General features: G+C 54.3%; 1 protein-coding gene across 1 annotated transcript; it reads left to right on the forward strand.

The window, feature by feature from the left end:
• The first annotated feature begins 725 nt into the window (after positions 1-725).
• On the forward strand, positions 726-13,716 carry LOC118974693 (arachidonate 12-lipoxygenase, 12R-type). The gene is made up of 15 exons (XM_037028269.1): positions 726-1,623; positions 3,258-3,462; positions 6,757-6,838; positions 6,953-7,039; positions 7,153-7,275; positions 7,589-7,692; positions 8,022-8,194; positions 8,438-8,581; positions 9,560-9,763; positions 10,005-10,091; positions 10,412-10,581; positions 10,850-10,971; positions 12,874-12,974; positions 13,127-13,297; positions 13,456-13,716. The coding sequence occupies exons 1-15, from the start codon at positions 1,477-1,479 to the stop codon at positions 13,633-13,635; spliced, it is 2,100 nt and encodes a 699-aa protein (XP_036884164.1). The 5' UTR covers positions 726-1,476; the 3' UTR covers positions 13,636-13,716.
• The last annotated feature ends 3,770 nt before the right edge of the window (positions 13,717-17,486 follow it).

Below are 17,486 nucleotides of genomic sequence, written 5' to 3' on the forward strand. Positions count from 1 at the left end.
TCTTTCTTGTCCTTCTTTCCCAGCTTCAGTGAGCTCTGTGTGTATCTGCAGTGCCCAGAAGGGTAGCTGGAATGCTGTGTGTGCTCCTGAAACACCTCCTGAGTGAATGAAGGCAAGAAGGAATGAATGACCAGGTTCCCCACAAGCCCAGTTCCCTTGGAGCCCAACCTTGATTCCAACCCTCTCCCTGGCTTCGTTCTTTTTGTTTCTTTTTTGGGGAGGAGGAATGGTGAGAGGTGGAGTGAGTGCTTTATAAAATTGAGGGATGATATAAATATAATAAAATGCATATAGTGCATTTTATAGCACCTAGATCAAAAAAGAACCTTTCCAGCTCCCTACATGGCTTCCCATTCCAGAGCTACTCACTGGTCTTACTTCTACAGGAACCATTTGGTTTGGCCTGGTCTTGAACTTCATGCCAGTGGAATGATGGAGCACCTACTCTTTCTGTCTGGCTACTTTCATGCAATATAATTTTTGTGAAATTCATTCATGCTATAGTTCATTCTTTTTTTTAATTGCTGGGTAGAATTCTATGTTATGATTATACCACAAATTATATATCCATTCTTGAGCTTAGTACTTGTGCCCCAAATGTACACCAACTGTCTTCCAGTTTTGTAGTCAACCCCAGCCTCTCCTCAGCTGATCCGGACCCAGCAGAAACCAACCTCCCCCCCCCGCCCCCCCAAACCCCTGATCATCTCTCCCTGGAGCCTCTCTGTGCTCTAGGGTCCCTGAACTCTAGTTTCAACACCTACCACCCTTCCTTTCATGGGCTCTGGACCCTGGGCAGAAGGATGGACCAGCCTTACTGCTGAGGCCACCACCTGCTGCATTTCCCAGGGAGGAATGGCCAGGCAGCAGGCCAGCTGCACAGAGTTTGTGCTGCACCCTCTCCCTTGGCCCTCACCCACTGGGGGCTCCAGAACTGAAACAGATAACTGACGACCCAAGGCTCTGCTTAGCAGGGGTGCCCAGCTCTGCAGTCCCATGGAGGCGGGCAGAAAGAAGGAGCTTATTAGGATGACAAAGATCTGGGGGCCCCGCCCAGACCCCTCCCCCAACTTCCCTGGGGCTGTGGCTCAGGCTGGACTGGCTCCCCCACCCTGAAGTCTTCTTCATCCAAGGCATCTTCCACCCGCCCTCTCAGAGGCAGGCCAAGCGCCCTGCCTCCTGTTCCTCCCTGCCAGTTCCCAGAGGGCTTGTAGCCCAGACACCTGCTCACCAGCCAGGAGCACGTCCTCACCACAGCCTGCCTGGCTCCCATCCTGGCCACTGAGGGCAGCAGCTTCTCCAGGCTCTGGGCTGCTGGGGGCGGGGGGCCAGTCGTCCCTGCCTCACCTTGACACCTTGGGAGGCTGGCCCTTTCCACTCCTCTGTGTCTGGCTTCCACAGCCTGGCTTGGGCCTCTGTGCAGTACTCCACAGTGTTTGGGACTGAGCTCCTTCTTCTGCCACCTGAAGAGCAGCCATGGCCACCTACAAAGTCAAGGTGGCCACTGGTGATGACTTCTTGTCAGGAACAATGGACTCCATCTCGCTGACCATCATAGGGACCCAAGGAGAGAGCCACAAGCAGCTGCTGAACCACTTTGGCAGGGACTTTGCAACTGGGGCGGTGAGTGTGGACGTGACTGTGTGTGTGTGTGTGTGTGCTATATGTATGTGTGTGTGGTATATGTGTGAGTGTGGTGTATGTGCATGTGACTGCTGTATGTAGTGTGTGTATATGAGTGTGTGTGGTGTGTAGGTATTTGTACATGGTATGTGTGAGTGTGGTGTATGTATGACATGTGTGAGTGTGTGGTGTGTGTGTGAGTGTGCAAGTGTGGTGTATGTGTGAATTTGTGGTATATACATGTGAATGTGTGTGGTGTATGTGTGCGTGTGTATGGTGTGTGTATATGTGAATGTGCGAGTGCAGTGTATATATATGTGTATATACATGTGTGTGTAAATGTATCTATAGTGTATATGAGTATGTGAGTGTGGTCTATGTATGTGTGAATGTGTGTGGTGTGTATATGTCTGAGTGTAGTGTATGTATGTGTATATCTGTGTGAGTGTGTACTGTGCGTATGTGTGAGTGTGGTGTGTGGTATGTGAGTGTAGTGTGTGCATATATATGTGTGTGTCTGCAGTGTATGTGTGAGTTGTGTGATTGTGGCGTGTGCATGTGTGAATATGTGAGCATGGTGTACATGTGTATGTGACTGTGTGTACTAGTGTGTGTGTCTGGGGAGCGTAAGGAGGGATGGAGGTGTGCAGATGAGGGAGACAGAGGAGAGGTTGGGGAACTCTGGGAGAGATCTGAAGGCAGTGGGGCTCTGGGGGTGCCCCTGGAGGCCCCTCACTGCAGACCTGGCTGCCAGCCTCCCCTGGTCTTTGGGCGGCGTTCTTCCCTGGTCAGTCACCTCTCATCCCTTTTGGTTATTCCTCATCTCTTTCCCCTCTCTCCCTCTTCCCATCACTCAGCCCACATCACTCATCTCTCAACCCTCTCCTACTCCATTTATTGCTTCTTTCTCATTCCTTTTCCACTCCTTCCCTCATCTTTTCCCATTTCCTCTCTCCACCTCTCCCTCATTCCTCTCTCTCCTTTCTTACCCAGTCTCCCTAAGGTAAGATGCCTCATAACTGGCTTAAATTCACACTACAGTCTCTGTGACTTCAGATGACACCAGACCAGCCTGTCCAGTGGTGGCCTGCCTACTCCATGATGAAAGGCACCATTTGCTGGGCCCCTGGCCCTCAGACCTGCTTCTGAGTCAGGTTCAGTAACCTGCTGCTATGTGACCTTAATAGGTCACTCTGTCTATGTGGCCATTTCTAAATCTCCACGTCTTCATTTATAAGTAGGAGAAAGGTGAGCTGGCTGGACCACTTCTGCCCATTCTAAGACTTGAATGGGGGACTTGAGGGGTCCTGGACCCCATTTGGACCCCTTTATATAACAGCCCCTGGGGGTTTGTATGGCTCATGTTGTCTCAGATGACTGGAGAGGTGGGCAAGAGGATGAGACCTCAGGAGCTGGGAGTAGAGAGAGGGAGGGTCTGGGTCTGGCCCTGGGTAGAGAAGCCTATCAGGGGCAGTCAGGTTGGAGGGGTGGGAGGAGAGTCCAAAGATCAGGTCACCCCTGTCCAGGAAGGTGAGCATACCCCAGGGTGAGCAAGGTGAGGAGCGAGACCAGTAGGAAACCCGGGACGCCAAGGTTGAGACCTGCATGCTTAGCTGGCCCTGTGCCCTGCCCAGGTGGATAAGTACACTGTCCGGTGCCAGCAGGACCTGGGGGAGCTCATCATCGTCCGCCTGCACAAGGACCCATACTCCTTCTTTCCCAAGAACTCCTGGTACTGCAAATATGTGCAGATCTGTGCACCCAATGGCCGTGTCTACCACTTCCCCGCCTACCAGTGGATGGATGGCTATGAGACCCTGTCTCTGCGGGAGGCTACAGGTAAGCTCTCACCATCCCATCCCACCATCCCATCCCATTCCATCCCAGCCAGTCGGCCCCGTGCTCTAGCTACAGCACTCCAGCATGACCCCTCCAGACTCCCACAAACTAAGCAGGTACTAGCCTCACAGAGACTCCTGGGAACTCCTGCCACACTCACATATTCCCCTCTGTCATCACTGCTGTGCTGGCCCAGCTTGGGCTACACCCTGAGGAACAGAGATGAATAAGGCGTGGACTGCCCTCAGGATCTCAGTCTAGAAGGTTCTGGCAAAAGGCAAGAGTACTCTCTGTTACCTCTGCTGTTCTCCATCAACTCCCAGGGGCTTCCCAGCCACTCTAAAAGTACAGGCCTCAGGACTCTAATAAGATGCCCTATGTATTCCAAATAGTGTGTACAGCTACTCCAAAAAGACTTCCTGTCACTCCAGTAAGGTTCTGTTACTACAACAGGATGCCTGGTTACTCTAATCAGAAGTCTCAGTACTCAAACTGCTGTCGTTTTTTCATTAAGAAGACTGTTAGCCCTGACTAGTGTGGCTCAGTTGGTTGGCCATCGTCCCACAGAGCAAAAGTTTACAGGTTCAATTCCTGGTCAGGGCACATGCGTGGATTGCGGGTTCGGGCTCTGTATGGGGCTTGTACAAGAAGCAACCGACTGACATTTCTCTCTCATGTTGATGTTTCTCTCTCTCTTTCTCCTTCTGTTCCCTCTCTCTAAAAATAAATAAAATAAAATCTTAAGAAAAAGAAAGTTGTTAATTCAACAGTTCTCCATGGTGTTATAACAGGAGAACTTGTGCCTTATCATAATACCCTGGGTTTCTTTTCTTTTTTTTAATTTTTATTTTAGAGAGAGGGAGGGGAAGGAGAATGAGTGGGAGAGAAACATCGACACATTAGAGACACGTTGATCGGTTGCCCCTTGCACGCCCCGAACTTGGGACCTGACCTGCAACCCTGGCCTGTGCCTGCCTGTGCCTGACCAGGGAATTAACCAGAGGTGACCTATCAGAGGCCACCTTTAGGAGGCCAGAGTTGGATCCACTGACTCACATCAGACAGAGCCCTGGTTTCTTTTCTTTAAAAAAAGATTTTATTTATTTATTCTTAGACAGAGGGGAAGAGAGGGAGAAAGAGAGAGAGAAACATCAGTGTGTGCTCACCTCTCATGCACCTCCCACTGGGGACCTGGCCTGCAATCCAGGCACGGGGCCCGACCGGGAATCGATCCAGCAATGCCTTGACTCGCAGGCTGGTGCCCCGTCCACTGAACCACACCAGCCAGGGCAGCCCCGCATTTCTTAATGAGCATTCCTTAGAGTGATGAGGTGTTCTACTGCTCCAAAGGACTCTTTATTACCCCAACAAGACATCTTATTTCTGTAACAGGACTCATTGCTTCTCCCAAAGGCCCCCTTAATCCAGCCCACAGGATTAGGAGGCTCCACCCCACTTCTGTAGGGGCCTCATTACTCATGCAGACTGTGGGGGTTTTCCTGGGTGGCCGGGAGCTTGGTTGTTCCCATGGAGAAGACACGTGATCTGAGTGTCTGCACTCCTTACATCCACCCCTTCCGGAGCCCTTGTCTAGTGTGTTGGGCCAGCTTCCTAATATGTGGCTGCTGCACAGGGACTGCAGGCTTGTCCTCATTTGTCCCCCCGCTCCCCCTCTGAGCTTTTGCCGGCCTTGAGGTGGTGGGAGGGGAGGGCCCAGGGGTGTGGAGCTCCATCCTCCCTGCAGCCGACCACCCCTCTTTCATCTCTCATTTCCCTGTGGAGAGAGCCTTTTACTGGGAGGAGGGCCACAGGGCCTGAGCTGGGGAAAGGGGAGCCAGGGGTAGAGAGAGGCAGGTTGGGGGAGGGTGAGAAAGCCAAAGGGAGGTTCTTACTGGGGATCTGAAGCGTCTTCCCACAGTGATAGGTCTGAGTGACACAGAAGCAGGGGACAGGAAGGGTGACCCTAGGTGGCAGGGTAGGAATGGGGTTGGGTGGGGCGGCTGCCATACAACACCAGGGCAGGGAGACCTGAGTCACCTGCTGGGCTCTTGAAGGAGTGAGGCTCCCACTCCGGGGCTGCACCTGAGCTGGGGCTCTGGGTTGCACAACTCCAGGGAGAGCGGCTCACCCAGAGCACAGTGTGAGCTGAGGCAGATGGAGGAGAGCCTAACGAATGGAGCCTTGAGGGAACATGATGAGACTTTAGCAATAGGCGCTTGTCAGCCTGGGATTACCAACTGGGGGGCTGGATCTCAGCTTCACCACATACTGACTGGCTGTATTGGGTATACTTCTATATTCTTTTAAGCCTCAGTGTCCTCATCTGTAAAATGGAGCTAACAGCAGAACTTACTTCATAGGTTGATGTGAGCATCCAATGAGACAGTCTCTAAAAGGAGCTTTTAAAAGGCTTAACAACTATTGGTGGTTGTTAGTGGTAGTGGCTGAGTTCAAATCTCAGCTCACTGTTTTCTGTGTAATATGAACTGTTTTTTCCCTGTAAAATGAGCATGATGATACTGTCCCTTAGCTGAAACTGTGGGGGCCAGAGATGTTTTGAAATTTGGATTTTGTTTAGAAGGGATCTTCTAAATACACACACACTTCTTTATCTCTGTATCTCCAAATATCTTCTGCATATATGCACACACCATATGCTATGTGATATTTTCACCAGGGCACTCACTAATCAAATATACTAGTATCCTGTATTTCAACAGCAAAAACTATGAATAGTTATACCAAGTGAGTTAAATGAGGACTGTCTATAGTCTCAGGAAAACTTTGAGCAGCTTTTTCTGACCAAGGAATCTGTGCTTAACCTGTGGAGAAAACAAACCTGCCCGATCTGCACAGCTTGTCGGGTTCTGGAGTTGTGGCGAGCAGGCCGTGAGCTCACAATGTCAGTCACCTGCCTTGCAAGGTTGTTCTTGTGCAGGTTAAATTGTTAATATAAAGAAAGTGTTTAGAAAGCACCCCGTACCTAGCAAGTGATAAATAATTGTTATTACTGTCTCAGTGGGTCTGGAAGAGGAATGGCCCTGAGGCAGCAGGGCCCAGCTTGGCGGGTAGAGCAAGGCACAGGAGGGTGGTCTCTGATCCTTTTATTTCAATTTCTGGGAGGAGAAACAGCCTCCCTCTCCCAGGGTAAGCCTTCCCCATCCCTGACCATGGGGTGGGCCCCCCACAGCCAACGTGGGAGGCAGAAGCTGAGTTCTGATTCCTGAAGTGGGAAGGGGCAGGCAGACACTGGGGGTCTGACCTTGAGCCCCCCTCCCTTTGGTTTCCCTACAGGAAAGACAAGAGCAGATGACACGCTCCCAATCCTTCTGGAGCATCGGCAGGAGGAGATCAGAGCCAAGCAGGACTTTTACCAGTGAGGGGAGCGCAGCAGGGGCCGTGGGAGGTTGGGGGCCAGTGATGGCTTTGCCCTCTGTTCCTGGAATGGCACACGGACATCAGGGCTCACTATCTCAGTTTCTCTTTGCAGCTGGAGGGTCTTCGTCCCCGGTCTGCCCAACTATGTGGACATTCCCAGTTACCGCCCTCCGGTCCGGAGAAACCCCAACCGGCCTGAGTAAGGATCTGAGGCTGCCCTGGGGCCCTCCCATGGTGGACCTCCGGGCTCTGCCCCTTCCTCAAGCCCTGGACCCCAGGTGTCCTGCCCCAGACCAGCACTCCTTCCTGCAGGTGGAATGGCTATATTCCTGGATTCCCAATTCTCATCAACATTAAGGCCACCAGGTTCCTGAACTCAAATTTGCGCTTCTCCTTCATCAAGACAGCCTCCTTCTTTACTCGCCTGGCACCCATGTGAGTGTGCGGGAGAGTGGGGGAGGGGCTATGCAAAGACCGCCCCTCTCCCTCTGCTCCATATCCACCTCCACCACAGCCCCAAAGGTTAGACTGACCAAGGAGGCAGAGGTATCTGGTAAGACAGGCCAGACGAGATGGAGACCTAGAAGACCTTGAGATATGGACCCAGGGACCCTGAGACCTAGAGATAGAGAAAACAGAGATTTTTGAGACCTAGAGAGTTAGCTGGGCTGTGGCAGCCCCGATCCTTTTCCCAGCCGGCGCTTGCCAGCCTCTCTGATGGCTTTCCCTTCGAATCCCACCTCCTAAGGTCACTGAAGCTCAAAGTCCAAGGCCTGCTGGACTGCAAACAGCCGTGGAAGAGACTGAAGGACATAAAGAAAGTTTTCCCTTTCTACAAGACTGTCATCTCCGGTACGGGGTGGGGCATCCTGAATGGAACACAGGGAGCCTAGTGATCTCTAGTGGAAGAAACTCACAGACTCGTCTGGGAGGCAGGACCCACAGGCAGCCGGGTGGGAGGAGCGGGCGAACCGAGGCAGGAGTCGCATGGTGGGTGGGCGCGCCCTCTGGCGTCTTCTTGTGAAACTTCTCCCTAGGCCACTCCCGCAGCTTAGGGCTGCGGGCCTAGGACCTAGGTTTCCTCACCGGTGTCCGTTGTCTTCCTGTGTCCTGGGCCTTGGCCCCGTGGGTCTCTGTCCCTGACGCGGATTGGGCGTGACGCTCCCACGCCATCCCACCAGAATACGTGGCCGAGCACTGGACAGAGGACAGCTTCTTTGGGTACCAGTACCTCAATGGCCTGAACCCAGGCCTGATCCGCCGCTGCACGCAGATTCCAGACAAGTTCCCCGTCACAGATGACATGGTGGCCCCATTCCTGGGAGAAGGAACGTGCCTGCAAGCAGAGCTGGAGGTGAGGCCTGGTTTGGCAGACCTCTCACAGCCTTCTGGCCTCCCTCCGTCCCTGGCACCCCGTCTCTCCCCACATTCCTGGTCTGCAGAGTACCTTGCCCCCAGCCCTGTCCTGCAGGCACCTTCCAACTTGGTTCCTGGTCACCCCCTGCATCTGGGGGACCAGAGCACTCTGTACCCAAGGTGTGGGTCATGGGTGCCCCATGTTGGTGCTATCTGTTCACCCGTGGCGGCTCCTTTCCAGAAGGGGAACATTTACCTGGCAGACTACAGGATCTTGGAGGGCATCCCCACCACTGAGCTCAATGGCCGGAAACAGCACCAGTGTGCCCCTCTCTGCCTGCTGCATTTTGGACCAGAAGGGAACATGATGCCCATCGCCATCCAGGTGCCTGGGGTGCAGGCCACACTGCTGTGTGAGCATGTTGCCTGTGTGCACGCTAATGTATGTGCATAAATGTGTGTGTGCCTGTGTGTGTACTTGTATGCCCCCATGGGAGTGCGTGGTGAGTGGGTCAGCCTCTGTGTGTGTGTTTGTGAACCTTATGTCCCTGTGTGCTATTTGTGAGGGTTTGTGCCTGTGTGAGTGTGTGCCTCTGTGTGTAAGCTTGTATGTGCCTGTGAGTGTATGTTCCTCTGTGTGCATCTGAGACTGTACCTATGTTTATGTATATACCTGTCTGGGTGGGGGCTGGTGGTGAGCCTGGTGTGTGGCCCAGGCTGTAGGCCTTTGGCTAAGTCTCTGTGTATATCTGCGTGCTGCCCTTGTGTGCCACCCATGCATGGACTTGGGCTCCTGTTGGTGCACCTGCGTGTATAGTGTGCACACTGTGTATACGCATGGCAATGCTGAGCTAATCAGACTTAGCCGCTGCCTTGAGCATCTGGCTTGGCAGAAGATGGAACAGAGGCACTTCCTTCCCAGAGGTCCCCATTACAGTCATGTTTACATTAGGAAAAGTCACCCCTCTGGGGGGCATCAGTCGAGTCCTGATGCTCCTGGCTTGTCAGTGGAACAGTTTAGGCTAGATTTAAGTGGTCCCCTACCCTCAGGGGCTTGGGTATCCTGGTGCAGTGCCCAATCTGCACTGCTGACTGTGGAGGCACCTTGTGAGTTGGCTCTTGGAGAACCAGTGGGGGCTGCCAGGTAGAGAAAGAGACAGGGGAAGGTATTACAGGCAGTGAGAACAGCAAGAGCAAATGTTAGGAGGGAGGAAAGGCCTTGGTGTGCTCAGGGGAACAGAGGGCCTGGAGTATAGGGGGTGGAGGTTTTACCTCCTCAGATCCCCCTGAGTCTCCCTCCTGGGGACCCATGTGTGTGTAGATCTCAGGCCCCGTCTAACTCTCCCACCTTCCCCACTCCCAGCTCAGCCAGACCCCTGGACCCAGTAGCCCCATCTTCCTGCCCAGCGATTCTGAGTGGGACTGGCTGCTGGCCAAGACATGGGTGCGCAACGCTGAATTCTACTGCCATGAGGCCATCTCCCACCTGCTGGGGACCCACCTCATTGCTGAGGCCTTCTGCCTGGCTTTGTTGAGGCAGCTTCCCATGTGCCATCCCCTCTACAAGGTATGAGCTTGGGTGAAGGGGCCTTTGTGAAGCATCGCTGCCCTCATCCAGCCTCAGAAAGCCACTTGGGGCCAGAGGGATTCCGGTTAGACTAGGGGAGGCAATTGGGGACCCACAAGACAGGGCTCCTGGTAGGGACTTCCCCAAATGAGGGGGTCTGATGTTGCAGAAGTAGGGGTGCTGGGGTCCTCTGGCGGATAACTTCAGTTCTCTTCCCTCCTCCTCCTTCTACCTCTCACAGCTCCTGATCCCCCACACCCGATACACCGTCCAGATCAACAGCATCGGGCGGGCCCTCCTCCTCAACGAGGAGGGGCTGTCTGCCAGGGTGAGACTGTTGCCTCCAACACCAGCGAGATGTTTACTTTCCTTCTGGCCTTTGCAGTTAGACCAATAGCAGGATTTTCCACTTGCCTGTAGTTCATGAAGGAGCATGGAGAGAGGGCACTGGTTAAAGTGGGTGCAGCATCTACAAAGGCACAGAGGCAAGGGCTGGTCGTGCTGGCTGGAGTGTGAGGATCCCCGGGTGGGGCAGGCTTGGCGAGGGGTTAGAGGAGCACTTGCAGACTGTGCGTGGGGCGGGTGTGAGCTTCGTTAGGGTGGACTCAAGGGACCTGCTGGCTTCAGTGTCTGCTTCCTTCCTGACAGGGCACGGGTCTGGGCATGGAGGGCATTGCTGAGTTGATGGTGCGGGCTCTGTCGGAGATAAACTACGACAGCATGTACCCCCCCAACGACTTCATGGAGCGCGGGGTTCAGGACCTGCCTGGATATTACTACCGTGATGACTGCTTGGCGGTGTGGGACGTACTGGAGAGGTTAAGATTGGCACGACAGTGGGTAGCACTCGGGGTGGACACCCTGAGGTGTTGGAGGGGAGCCTTACAGTACTTGACCTTGCTGGGCTTGGGTCTGGTGCCATCTTCTGACTTCAACAAGCTCCCCTTGCCATTTCTGCCCCCATAGCACCTGCCCACCCACGGGCCTAGGGCAGGTGCAGGGCCAGGGCATCCTGGGAAAGGTGGGAACAGAGCAGTTGGGGAGGGCAGGAGGAGGGTCCAAACTGAGGCCCTGCCCCCTGGTCAGATATGTGACGGAGATCATCACCTACTACTACCCGTGTGACGCAGCTGTGGAGGGTGACCCGGAATTGCAGTCCTGGGTGCAGGAGATATTCAAGGAGTGCCTACTAGGGCGTGAGAGCTCAGGTATGAGCTCGGGCACCTCAGCATCCAGCTGGGTCCAGGACTTTGGGGTGGGCCCACTGGGCTGGGCTGGAGCATGTCTCATCGGGGGCTGTAGGAAGCCAAATTACTGCCCTAGAATTTTGACAGGGCCCTTCCCTGACCTTTGGAGCAGCAGCATCTCGGAGGGGTCGGGGAAGAAAGCATGGCCAGGCGCTGGTCCCTGTCTGAGTTCAGGGGCTGTGGGTCACCCGAGACCCCACCCAGAAACAAACCTTTGGGGACTGAGAACTGGGGCATGAGGTAGACAGGGAGGGACAGAGTGTGCTCCAAGCTGGGGGGCTGGTGGGGTGCTGGCAGGCTCCAGGAGGGGGAGAGCATTCGAAGTCGTGCCACTGGGCACCCACTCAGCAAGCATGTATGATGGGACAAGCGCTGGTTATTGAGGAGACAAAGGGAATGAGAGAGGTGAAGATGCTGCCTCGGGGAGTTCACAGTCTGGCAGGGGCAGTCTGCTCACGTAAATTACATTAGAGCGGGACTCGTTATTGCAGTTCAGTGGAGGGGATAGAAGCTCAGGGGACGCACCTAACACCGTTTGGGGAGGGGCGGTGGGTAGAGAGTGGGGTGTAGCAGCAAGCTAAGGTCCAGCTGAGATCTAACATCTTAGCTAAAAACCAGCTAAGCTCTACCAGATGGGGAGGTTAGCTGTGAGATGACAGGGGTGAGGTTAGAGAGTCCTGGAAGCTGCTGACTGGAGGGAGAATGGAGGTTGGGCAGGCTGCTGGTGGGGCTAAGGTGGAGGTCATTAGCAGGGGCCAGGTCTCACAGCATGGTTAAGGAGTCTGGAACTACTCAGCACCAGAGGGAGCCCCAACAGGCTTTGCAAGGAGATCAGATTTGTGCGTTAGAATACTGGGCTGCACGGGTGGTCGGGAGACAGTGTGTGAGCTGCTATGGTGTTCAGGGGGAGTTGGCAGGGACCCGGCTAGGGTGGGGGCTGTGGAGACACCAAGAATTCTAGAGGGAGTTGGGAAATAGAAATGACAGGACTTGGTGATTAGTTTGGGTTTGGCAGTGGGAGATGGGGGTGGGGGGCGGTGCCAAGAGTGATTCTTAGGTTCAGAGCTTTCGAAACTGGGTAGATGGTGGCATCATTTCTTGAGCTGGGGGCATAGAGAAAGGAGAGGTTGAGGGAAGAAGATGACTGGTCTGGTTTGAATATGTCAGGGTTTTTGGAATCTGGGGTCCCCATGGCAACTAAGGCTGCTGCTTAGGTGGAACAACAGGGAAGAGAAGCAAGAAGCTTGGTTAGGTACAAGACCAAAGAGGCTGGTATAGCTCAGTGGATTGAGCAGGGTTTGATTTCGGGTCAGGGCACGTGCCTGGATTGTGGGCTGGATCCCCAGTGGGGGGCACATGAGAGGCAACCACACATTGATGTTTCCCTGCCTTTCTTTCTCCTTCCCTTCCCCCCTCTCTCTCTAAAAAAATGAATAAAATCTTTTAAATTAAACTGAGAAATCTCTCTGGAGTGAGCAGGGTCTCTCTCAGAAGAAGGGTGTATGTGGTGGGAGCGGATGAAGAGCTGTAGTCAGGGAAGGAGAGCAGGATTCTTCCAGAGCCTTTCCTCCCTGAGACCTGGGCCCAGAGAGCCCCCTGAAGGTAGCTGAAGGAGAGAACTGAGGGCCTATCTCAGGCAGGTGCCTGGAACAGGCCTGGAGGACATCTGGCCCCCTCACCAAGGCAGTTTGAACTCGGGGAGTGGGGTTGTGGCCACAGGAGGGCCAAGCAGGCAGGACAAGGGCAGGGACACAGCCGTTTGGTGTTGGCAGGACAGGCTGAGCAGGGCTTGGCCGTGCCCTCTACCGGCCAGTCAGGACCAGGGCTGGACTGACACTGCCTGGGCATTTCCTCTCTCCTCAGGCTTCCCCACGTGCTTGCGAACGGTGCCTGAGCTGATCCGGTATATCAGCATCATCATCTACATCTGCTCCGCCAAGCACGCAGCTGTCAACACAGGGCAGGTACCTGTGCTTCCCGGGCCCAGGCCCAGCCCCAGCCCCAGGCTCAAACCCAACTCTCGTTGGCCCTGACCGGTCTCAGTCTGAGTCCTCTTTACGCTGGAGAGTCCCTAGGTGCTCTCTGACCCAGGACATCTGCTCTCCTCCACCCCCAGCTGGAGTACACCTCCTGGATGCCCAACTTCCCATCATCCATGCGCAACCCGCCAATGCAGGCCAAGGGGTTGACCACTCTGGAGACCTACTTGGACACGTTACCAGACGTGAGGACCACATGCATCATCCTGTTGGTGCTCTGGACACTCAGCCGGGAGCCCGACGACAAGGTGCCCTGGAGCCTCTGGGTGCAGGTCGGGGTGGAGCATTATCAGGGGTTGGGAGCTGGGGGGGCCAAGACAAGAGGGGTGTGTGATGTGTCAAGGGAGGGAGATGGAGAGGGAAAGAGAGGAGGAATGGGGTCCAGCTACTCATTCTGTGCCCACAGCGGCCCCTGGGCCACTTCCCCGATATCCACTTCGTGGAGGAGGTCCCGCGCCGGAGCATGGAGACCTTCCGCCAGCGCCTCGACCAGATCTCGTACAACATCCGCCAGCGCAACAAAGGCCTCACCATCCCCTACTACTACCTGGACCCCGTGTTAATTGAGAACAGCATTTCTATTTAGGACGGCTCTTTTTGCCTAGCTTCTCCCCGCCCTGTGCCCGACTATTAAAAAAACAAACAAAAAAACTCACAAAGCTTCAAACACAGGCCCCGGATCTGTCCTTGAGCCAGCCATTTATGGACCGGAGGTGGGAGGTGGGAGGAGGGAGTGGGTTGGGAGGGGAGGGAAAGGCTGGTGCCGCTTGCATGGGGGGATACTGTGCACAGCAGGGTCCAGGCAGGCGTAGGGTCAGGCCCCGGTTCTGCTCCCTGGTATCCCTCCAGATAAGAGCCAGGTGACTCTTGTGAGAGGTGATTTCCTGCTGTCCTGCCTCCTTCATGAGGAGTTCATCCAGATAGATGCCCAGGTGCCATTGGGGGATGGCAGGACAGAGAGCTGGGACCTCTGCTCTGTGATGCTGCAGCCTCATCTTTCAACCCAAAGTGATTCTGGTACTTCTTAAGTCCCCCGGCTTAGGCACTAAGACCACCAACCACCCCAGCTCACCAGAAAATCCACTCAACAACGCAGACTACTACCCAAGCCCCATCCACCTAGAAACTTGGACCACCTAAGACCTGCCAACTTGAAACACAAAGTCCTCAGCCAGCTAGGCGAAAGACTGCCCTGAACCCGCAGACCCCTCTAAGCTCCAGCTACTGGGAGCCCACACTGCCTTAAAGCATACCCAGAAACCAGGTCTCTGCAGCCACCTCCCTTGAAGGGGACCAGGCTGCTAAGTGCCCCTCCAAGGAGCCCACTGTTCCCAGACCCCGTCCTCACCTCATCCACTCGCCCGAACCTGAGACACCACCCCTCCCCACCCTGGGCCTTGCTTTCACTGTCCTTGGTTTCATACTGGATGCACCAGAAGAGCACGGGGCCACAGCAAGTGTCATTGACCTCAGGGAGTGAGGCCACTGGATCTGTCCCCATGGTGGTGGAAATAGTGGGCACCCAGGCCCCGAATGCAAACTGAATCCCTACACTCAGTAAGCACAGGGCTGCCTGTTGGGTCTGCTCCCCCCCCCCTCCGTCGCCCTGCTTGTCCTTTGTGCTCCTGTTGGGTCTGCTCCTCCCGTCACCCTGCTTGTCCCCCAGCTCTGGCCCTGGCTCGCCCAGCTGCTGTTGATGGAAGCATGTTGGGCTGAGCAGGTGAAGATGGTCATGGTGAAATACTCGGTGAGGCCAGCGCAGCTGTCTGGGGCACAAAGGAGCCCTAGACGGGGAGGGGTGAAGAGATGGAGCTGAAACCCAAGGGCTGCTGCCCTGGGGTTGTGGGGTCTGGAGGAGGGAAGACTGGGACGGGCACCTTACCAGAGCTCACGTGGCTTAGAAAACCCTCCTGGAGGATCTCCCTGACTCAGGCCTGCTGCTCCAAGTCCCTGCTCAACTGCACTGTCCTCTGGGTAGTAGATACCAACGACATCGGACACAAAGCTGGGGATCCAGGGATACCCAGGCGACTCACAGTGGGGAGGCTATGCAGCCCATGGAACGTGAGTAAGGAAAGGTGTTGAGACCAGTTGTCCACAAAGGAGGAAACTGAGACCAGAGAAGGAAAATGGCCAACCACACATTTTATAAGCCACTGAGTTGAGCCTCAAACCTGGAGGCTTCATCTCCACCAGGGAGCACGAGCCCAGGACCTGCAAGCTGGAGTTGGTTTGCAGATATGTTTTGATCGGCTGTCAAGGTTTTTTGTTTGTTCCTTTTTCAAGTTGAATCAATAGCCAATATTTTAAAATTAGAAAATGTTTCATTTCTCTTGAAAAAATTTAAAGATCTGGCTATAGTCATAGCTGAATCCCTATCATCCCCATCAGACAAACACGAGTTCTCCACTAGCCACCCTCCTGCCCACAGCAGTAAGCATTTGCATCCCAACTTTTTGAGCTTGATCAGGCCACAGGGAAGGATTAAACAGCAGCTGCCCGCCCTGCCCCCCTTCTGGTGTTGGGATTGGCAGATTGGGTCCATCTTCCCCATTGGTTCCCAAAGGGCAGAGATGGGATCCACCCCCAGCCATGGTAGGGCTCCAGCAGGGTATGTGGATCCATTACTAACAAGGGCTTTTTTTTTTAAATCTCTTAGAGAGAAGGGAAGGGAGGGAGAAAGGGAGGGAGAGAAACATCGAAGTGAGAGATACATGGATCAGTTGCTTCTTGTATTCCTCCAACTGGGGACCCGGCCTGCAGCCCAGGCATGTCCTGACAGGGAATCCAAACGGCAGCCTTTCCATGTGCAGGCCAGCACTCAGTCCACTGAGCCACACCGGCCAGGGCCTAAGAAGGGTTTTGATGCAGGCAGCTCCAGCTACCAGTGTGGGGTGTCCCCGAGATCTTCAAGCGGAGTGGAGCACGAACTGCTCTTGAGGAGGGAGCAGTGCTTAGATAAGGAGAGAGGGGTACCTGGCCTCCCTAGGTTCAGTGTATGCTGAGGAAGAAAATGGAAGCGGGGTGGCAGATTCTAGAAGGGCTGAGATGCCACAGTAAACACTGCATTCCATGTGGTAAAACTCGAAGCCGGATGAGACTCATGAGCACCGCTGCCAGAAATCCCAGGGCCTGAGAAAGGTTGTTTTGCAGGTTAATGGCAGGAGACTGGGACACACATCATGGAGATGGGGAGGCCAGGCATGTACAACAGCTGGCTGGAGGGATGGAGGCCAGAGGGACATCCCAAGGAGGTTGAGGAAGATTTAGAAAGAAAACTCGGAAAATTTATGGGGTGAATATTAATAATAGCTAGTGTTCAGAGAGCACTTCCTACTCACCCGAGGGTTGTTTGCAGGGATTTACATTTAATCCTAATTATAACCCATGAGGTAGGTGTTATTATTCTTGTTTCCAGATAAAGAAACAGACACAGAAGTTAAGTGACTTGTCCAGGGTTACACAGCCTGGAAGCAAGACCAGAGGGCAGGAAGGGGCTTTGAGACAGCGTGTGTTTGAGCAGAAGGTGAACACTACCGAGCCCCTGGCTTGCCACAGCCTGCTTGCCCTCCTTCACATCCCAGACCTGATGTGGGTGATTTGGGGATAATGGAGGTGCTTTGGATTGCATCCAGACTTGTCCAGAGGTGATGTTCCTGCAGAGAGACAGAGTGATACAGGCCGGGAAGGAAACGAGGTGCAGCAAGGGGGATGTCAGGTGGTGCAGGCAGGTTCATGGGAAGAGAGGGCAAAATTTCTTGTTGACTTTTTTGGTGACTGCGTAGCACAGGTAGGGATCAAAGCTCCTTGAGGTTTTCCACATCCAGGCAGTGGGACATCCCCTGAAGGGGCACTCGGCTATAAATGGGGATGGGAGTGAGGCGCCAATGACTGGAGAAAGGGTAACTGGGGCTGGGCCCCTGGGCCTGGTTGTGCAGGGAGGGATTCAGGGCTGGGAGCTTATGCGTGTGCGCGCGTGTGTGCGCGTGTGTGGGTGCGTGTGTGTGTGTGTGTGTGTCAGTGCTAAGGCTTGAGGCTCCTCACATGTGTTCTTTTTTTTTTTTTTTTATCACATTTGAGGCTCACCTGACCTCAGCACACAGGAGCAAGGAACTCTATTTTTTTCCAGAATATTAGGAAGCAGGGACTCTGGGGACTACCAGCCCCAAGACTCTCTTTGCTGCTAACTGGTATTTCCAAGGCTTCTCCACACCCTCTGCCTGACACTGGGCGCAGAGCGGAAGGTGGCTGTCCTGCCAGGTGACTTTGGCCAGGGGAAGGAAGGAGAGAAGGGGGACCAGCCCCAAATCCTCAGTACTCCAACATCATCCCACTCTCTCCTCAGACCTGGCATGGGCTATTCCTGGACTGCAGTGTCCACCAGCCGCTTGCCGCTTCGTCTGTTTTACCTCTTTTCCCAGGGATGGAGAGGTCCCT

Source organism: Sturnira hondurensis, unplaced genomic scaffold (assembly GCF_014824575.4).
Source record: "Sturnira hondurensis isolate 20B ecotype Veracruz unplaced genomic scaffold, ASM1482457v3 Scaffold0019835, whole genome shotgun sequence".
Classification (NCBI taxonomy): Eukaryota; Metazoa; Chordata; class Mammalia; order Chiroptera; family Phyllostomidae; genus Sturnira; species Sturnira hondurensis.